Source organism: Penaeus monodon, chromosome 7, assembly GCF_015228065.2.
Source record: "Penaeus monodon isolate SGIC_2016 chromosome 7, NSTDA_Pmon_1, whole genome shotgun sequence".
In the NCBI taxonomy this organism is placed as follows: Eukaryota; Metazoa; Arthropoda; class Malacostraca; order Decapoda; family Penaeidae; genus Penaeus; species Penaeus monodon.
Genome location: NC_051392.1, coordinates 39502404 through 39509661, shown reverse-complemented (window position 1 = coordinate 39509661; position 7258 = coordinate 39502404). Strand labels below are relative to the sequence as shown.

The following is a 7258-nucleotide window of genomic DNA, read 5'->3' as shown; positions in this document are numbered from 1 at the left end:
GCAGATCTCGTCGAGCTGCCCAAGCCATGATCTCCTAGGTCGTCCCACAGTTCTCCTCCACCCAGGGTTGTCTCGCAGAGAGACAACCTGATGGGCAGGATCGTCCACAGGGAGACGAGCTAGGTGCCCATATAGCCTGAGTTGGCGATCCCGGATTATGCAAGTAACAGGTCCCATGCCAGTCTCATGGTGTAACCGCCGGTTGGACACGTGGTCCTGCCAACTGTACCCCATGATCCGGCGAAGGGACTTGTTACAGAAGGCATCAAGGCGAGCCTCCAAGACACTGGATAGCGTCCAGGTTTCGCTTCCATAGAGCAAAACTGGCAGTATCAAGGCCTTGAAGACACGCAGCTTGGTCCTTCTGCATAGGTACCGACATCTCCAAATGCTCTTGTTGATCCAGTTCATGGCTCCTGTTGCCAGACCAATCCACCTACTGACTTCCTGGTCTGACAACCCAGAGATATGGACTACGCTACCAAGGTATACAAAACTTTCTAACTTCAACGTCATCACCGCAAGCATGGATCGACTGAACGGGTTCCCCCAAAAGGCCCCCAAAGTCCTGAATCTTGGTCTTGGTCCAGGAGACCTCTAGGCCTAGGGGCTTCGCCTCATTGCTAAATGCATCAAGAGCCGCCACAAGTGACTCCAAGGACTCAGATAGGATGGCAACATCATCGGCAAAGTCAAGGTCTGAGACCTTAATATTGCCTATTGTTGCTCCTTACTGACTTTGTCTAGTAGCTCTGCCCATTATCCAATCCATACAAGTGTTGAAAAGTGTTGGTGCAAGGACACAGCCTTGCCTCACCCCTGAATTAACAGGGAAGAAGTTCGACATACCCCCACCACACTTTACAGCACTTTCAGTACCAGTATAGAGGCTTGCTATCAGGCCAATATCTGTGTCGGAATTCCCCTGAGCCTCAGGATCTCCCATAGCGATTCCCGATGCACCGAGTCAAACGCCTTCTTGAGGTCGATGTAGGCTGCAAGCAACCCACGACCAAACTCACGATGGCGTTCCACAATTACTCGAAGCGCTAGGATACGGTCTATCGTGGACTTGCCAGGAGTAAATCCAGACTGCTCCAGTCTCTGATGCCTCAGTAGGTGGTTGCGGATCCGTTTCAGAAGAATGTCAAGATACATATACTTTTCTTTTATATTTTTGAGCTTGTAAGGTTATATCATAAATGTACAGAATGATTTTAAAGACATTCATCCCACCAAAGTCAATACCACGTCATATGACTCGAACACATTGGAAATTCTTACCATGTCTTTCCATCGCCCGTCATGATTGACTTCAAATCTCACCCATATAGAGTGAACATGTATTTGATGTACTGCTAAACAGGCACAGAAACATTTTATGCATTTTACAATCAAAAGTTAATTCAAGAAACCGATGATGAGATTCATAATTAATAAAAATAAAAATTCCTGTGTGAGACTAGTGAAATATATCTGAAAAATATGTGCCTCGGGGCTAGTACAGTGGTAACATGTTGGCCTCTCATCCCAGGAGTCGGCGGTTCACGCCCCGCCCAGGAGCGAGAAGTTGCAACTGTCGCCTGGAGGTTACTGCTGTGGCTGGGCACCACGGCGGGCAAGGACTCGGTTCAGCCGACTCAGCACCAGCTGACACACGTGAGCGAGTCGGTATTAGTCGACACAGGCCAGGCTCCCCTCATGGGCATAGCCCGGGCGAGGCTAAGCTTCGCATATCGGAGTCATCCTTATCGCGCTCTGATTGGCTGGCCGGAGTGTATCAAACGTATCAAGTTGAAGGCAAACACTTTGATACAAAATGAAAAGATGTTTAATCATGTTCCAATAACGTGCACGTAAAGGTCAAACATGTATCAGAGTATATCAAAAGTGTTAGGGGTTTAGGAAATGTTACAAAAGAGACCTATATACATAATGTGCAACCTCAAACAAAGGCAGTCTTGGCACAAATGGTTAAACTGGCACCTGAAATGCCTACGTGAATGAAGCGCAACGTCGGATTCCCACAGAAAGGGTATACGCTTTCTAACATGGATGGATCAATTCCCGATTTTTAAAAAGTCAAATAAATGTACTAATATAATTTGATCCCAGAGTCAATAATAATAATAATGATAATAAATGAACAAAATAAATAAAAACGTAAATACATAGATATAAATGCCTCTGATTCTTTTTGAAAATCATTACAAATGCGTCTTTTTCTGAATGTAAAATAATCAATGTGCGTTTTCTTTCTTCCTCTCTATTACTAGTTATTTCTAGTGTTTATCCATGTGACGCTGCATAGCGTAGGGAGGGGGGGGGCACGTGAAAGTTTCCTTCTAGCAGAGAAGTCTCGCGGGAAGTCTCGTGGCTTCGTAAAACTCGGAGCGCTTCAGCTGCTTCGGCTGACCCGTGGGAAGTCTCGTGTCCTTCTCAGTTTTTCCTCCAGCAGATGACTTCTCTGCTTGAGTTCGCTTTCCCCGTGAGGTTATGAAGCCGCGTGGGAGGCGAACTTGATATTTTAGAATTACATATATGTGGATCTGGTTAAATAAAACAACCATTGGCAAAAATCCCGTTTTATAAGAAATTTACGAAGTTCAGTGTTTGCCGAAAGAATTATGACAGTATTTTCCTATGTCGATTCCTCCAACAGACTAGGGTGGTGCCCGTACCTGCTGCAGATAAGCCGCGTCCTCGCAGTTGCCTGACAAAAGATATGCCAACAGCCTGGTGCGTTCTATTGTGGGGTGCTCCGCTGATAGCTGCCGCAGCACGGCTTTCTCTCTCGTTATTAGTCGTGGCTCTTGGAGTAGGGCCCCATCACACCTGACTGTTATGTCTCCCTGTAGGGGCATTGGCCAGGTTGATTGTGGGCGTGGAGCTCCCTGGGGCCAGGGAAGGCCCGGGTGCAGTGGACGCAGAGGAAGGTCCTGACGGAGTAGTGAGAATCCAGGTGGTCGAGGAGGGTCGTCATGTCCGTGGTCACGTACTCACAGTTGATGCATTTAAGGGGCCGGACACTTGCAGGATTTTCCTTGCTCTGGTCCCCAGATCTGCGAGGAGGGAGAGGTGTGAGGAAAGGAAGGGGTAGGGGTAAGTGAGGGAAGAAAGGGTGGGGGAAAGAGGGGGTAGGAGGGGATAGCTTTGCGTTCCGTTGGAAAATACGGAATACTTTTGTGCGAAGAATACGCTCGAACGGAACGGTCTATAGCGCTACGGCGATGCTCAAATGTAAACATTGACCCACTCGAGATTTTTGTGTTTCAAATTTTGTGTTTAAGTACATTTACTATGGCTTTTATTTATGCTAGTATTTATAAAAGTTATCTTTTTAACTCATATATCATATTTTCCATTAATTATCTAGGAATCATGCTCTCATGTTTCGCCACAGTAAACATCCTTTGCTTAGCTGAATAAGTAGTCAAATACCATATAAGAAGTACCCACTAGGTTCCAAATGATTCTTAAAAGTTCATATGTCAGAATCCATACCGGAAAAGATTCCTTGGCATTCTGCCTTATCTGTGTTTGTAAAGGAAATACGCATCTTCTGCTAGGCGCGCCACCTCCCGGGACCGTAGCGTTGTCTGCCACAAAAAACAGTATCGCGCCACAGGCCGTTCCGTTGAAGCGCGCACAAAGCGCCCAACTAAAAACATCATATGAAGTATTTCCAGACACTCATGACCAATTATTTACGATCAATATAAGGACTTATATAGCACTTACATAATCCTTACATCTAGCTACATCCCAGTTCACCAATCAGCGTAGCCAACGCGAAGACCACCAGCTTCAATTCCACTAGCCCCGAGTCCATACCTTGGCAACGCTGAGAGGTGGACTTGGAAAGGGAGGACCCCCCCACACACACACACGCTTACAATCAATCAATCAATCACACACACACACACGAGAGAGAGAGAGAGAGAGAGAGAGAGAGAGAGAGAGAGAGAGAGAGAGAGAGAGAGAGAGAGAGAGAGAGAGAGAGAGAGAGAGAGAGAGAGAGAGAGAGCAACCGCACCCAAGAATTGAGATCCGCTCATATAAAGCACGAGAATGACAAGATGAGAGAATACGGTGAACGAGTGCGAGAAGTAGAACAAGGCACTTTCACGCCCCTCGTTTTCACGACTTCCGGAGGAATGGCACCGAGGGCGGTCACTTTTTATTCATGCCTGACTCAGAAACTATCAGAAAAAAGACAACCAAAGAGTTGCGTCGTGGCATGGATACGATGTCGACTGGCCTTCTCCTTGCTACGCTCGTCGCTACTCTGTCTAAGGGGAACACTAACAAACCTGTAAAATATACTAGTTTTAAGGGCTTAGATATAGAGCAAACAGTTGTAAATAGCAGATTAGAGAGAAATATGTAAATGTAACATATGATCTATCAATAAAGATACTGTATCCTTTAAGGAAGTCTGATGACCACAGCCAATGGCGAGGCCGGGGCCGATGGACTGTACTGTGAAGTGGTACTTACATACACTTCACAACACAGAGATTCGACAAATACGAATGGGAGGTCGTTTAAAAAAATGAAAGAGAGAGAGAGAGAGAGAGAGAGAGAGAGAGAGAGAGAGAGAGAGAGAGAGAGAGAGAGAGAGAGAGGAGAGAGAGAGAGAGAGACGCACACACATACACACACATAGACACACCCCGAGGTTTTGAGCCGCACGCCCGCACACATACCCTTGCACGGCTGGTTCCGGCGTGGCCGGGGTCGGCGGCAGGGGGGCAAGGGAAGCAGGCGGCGCCGCGAGGGCAGGGGAGAGGAGGGAGCCCAGCCGACTGCTCGGGAAGGGCGGCGGACTCCCGAACTTCGCCGGGAAGTCGGGCACCAACCCTGGCGTGGGTGCGCGTGAAAAAGAAAGCTTGTTATTTTTTTTAATTACATTTTTTTTTATTAAGCACACACACACACGCGCAGAGAGAGAGAGAGAGGGGGGGGGAGGGGAGAGAGAGAGAGAGAGAGGGAGAGGAGGGGGAGGAGGAGAGAGAGGGGGGGGGAGGGGGAGAGAGAGAGAGAGGGGGGGAGAGAGAGAGAGAAAGAGAGAGAGACGAGACACGAGCCACGCACACCGAATCCATCTGTTCCTCCGCACGCACGAGCCCCGCCCCCGCCGCCACTGACCTGCCGTCAGCTGGAACGGCGGAGGGAAGCCGGGAAGGAGGCCCAGGGATGGGTTCGCCGCGCCCATGCCGCCCACGAGGCCGCCCATCCCGCCCATCAGGCCCCGCACAGCCATCATCTCGGGAAGGGAGAGCGCCGGGCTGCCGCCTCCTGCTGCTCCTCCGACGCGAGTCCACAGAGATCCTACGGGAGGAGGCCCAGGGATTTTATTTCTCCTGTTTTCTTTTAATCCTTTAACTCTCTTCTGTTTCTTCGATTATCGTTGATTCCTTCAATTATCTAAACATTCTACTTATCGGACTCTCTTTCTCTTCAATCTGTTTATTTGCGTGTCCGCTATTCTCATTATTTTCAGTCATGTCGTAAAATGAAATACATTAAATAATGGCACACGTATTGAAAAATCTATCCACACCATATTTTCCCCAAAGATATTTGACCAAATACGTGAAAACGAGCAATCTAAATAACAAATAACAAACCGAGGTGTGGCGGGAAGGCAGGCGAGTCGGCCGCTGCTCCTCGACCCTCCGGCTGCATCCCGCGGACCGTGACGTCACAGAAAGGGAGGCGGGGCAGGGGGGCTGCAGGTTATGACGTCGCAAAGTGGGCGGAGTTAATCTGTGACGTGACGTCACCGAAATATTGAAAACTTTTACAAAAAGTAGTCTCGTGAGTCTGTTTTAAACACAAGGTTTGGATTAGTAGTGCTGCGAAACCGTTGAAATCGTGGCCTGATAACAAGACGGCCAACCGTAATTTTACACAAAACCAGCCACACGACGGACTGAAGTGTTGCCTGCGATTTACTAGCGATTCACATGTCACCACTACGTCTAATTTTGTATTTCCATTAGTTGTCTTCAGCCTCTGTTTCTGTTTGTGTCTCCGTCTGTGTATCTTATCTATATAGCTGTATGTTTCTGGGTAAGCCTCTGCCTGTACCCATCACTTTCATGTTAATATCTATTTCTGTCTGTCTGCCTGTCTCTCCCTCTCTCTCCTAAACTAAGCTCAGTTTCACTGCGTGGAACATTGATGCTATTAACATCCCAGAAGCAACACTTACTGCACCATGGCATAGATCACAGGTATATGCTGATATTAAATTAACAGGGCCAAAACCCATGACTTAAATAACAGAATTAAAAGCCCATTACCTGAAATATATAGATGAAATTCTTCATCCCTTATGGGAGGGGCCCATTTCAATCTATTGTAATGCCTCTGCTGATACTCACGGACCAGCTAGGATTGGTGTATTTATTCCTGACATTGCTCTTAAAGATAGCGTGCGAATTTCCAACTGGACAAGCACAACCGAACAGCAGTGACACCTAGCTGTCTTTTCTGACAGCCAAGATGCACTATAGACTTACTCTATAGACATTTAGTCCAGGAAACACGGTAACTAGGAGTATCCTACACCAAATTTCTGGCCTATCAGAGCTGGGTATGTGTTTTCAACTGACTTCGAGTCTATGAGGGCCAGATATGGACCACGGAAAGCCTGAAGAAAAATGGACATGGCATTAAGGAAGTCTTAGAGGTACATCCGATATGGACGAACCATGTAAAGTCTATAATGGACTATCTCGAAGACAGAAGGATACATTAACAAGTCTATGCATAGGATATCAGAACACACACATTATATACAGAATGCAGTTTTAGCGGTAAGACCAGTTTCATATCGCCACTGCAAAATGTGCAAGGCACCCAATTCGCATCTTACACAGTACTTAATTTATTGCTCGAAAACTGCATCCTATATATATGTATGTATATATATGTATATATATAGAAATATGTACTTATATAGATATATATATGTATATATAGATATGTGTATTTATAGATAGATAGGTAGGTATATTTAGTATATATATTATATATATAAATATATAAATATATAAATATATATAAATATACAAATATTAAATAATATATATATATATAAATATACAAATATATAAATATATAAATATACAAATATATAAATATAAATACGTATGTATATATAAATAGACATATAAATATATATGTATACATATGTATATATCATCATCATCATCAAGGGGCTAACGCCGACGGGGGGGGGGGGGGG

At 45.9% G+C, this 7258-nt stretch overlaps 1 protein-coding gene across 1 annotated transcript; it reads right to left on the bottom strand.

Moving 5' to 3' along the window:
- Positions 1 to 2569: 2569 nt before the first annotated feature.
- Positions 2570 to 6842, bottom strand: LOC119575312 (zinc finger protein 575-like). Its single transcript, XM_037922858.1, has 4 exons — positions 5634 to 6842; positions 5152 to 5334; positions 4710 to 4863; positions 2570 to 3062 (listed from the first exon to the last, which is right to left on the bottom strand). The coding sequence occupies exons 1-4, from the start codon at positions 5689 to 5691 to the stop codon at positions 2843 to 2845; spliced, it is 615 nt and encodes a 204-aa protein (XP_037778786.1). The 5' UTR covers positions 5692 to 6842; the 3' UTR covers positions 2570 to 2842.
- Positions 6843 to 7258: the final 416 nt, after the last annotated feature.

Bases quoted from the DNA above. Each gene is read 5' to 3' on its own strand.
- LOC119575312 (XM_037922858.1), bottom strand. From the start codon at position 5,691: ATGCAGCCGGAGGGTCGAGGAGCAGCGGCCGACTCGCCTGCCTTCCCG. The intron at 4,864-5,151 runs GTCAGTGGCGGC...CACCCACGCCAG, and splicing joins GCCGTTCCAGCTGACGGCAG to GGTTGGTGCCCGACTTCCCG. The intron at 3,063-4,709 runs GTATGTGTGCGG...CCCTCCTCGCAG, and splicing joins CCGGAACCAGCCGTGCAAGG to ATCTGGGGACCAGAGCAAGG.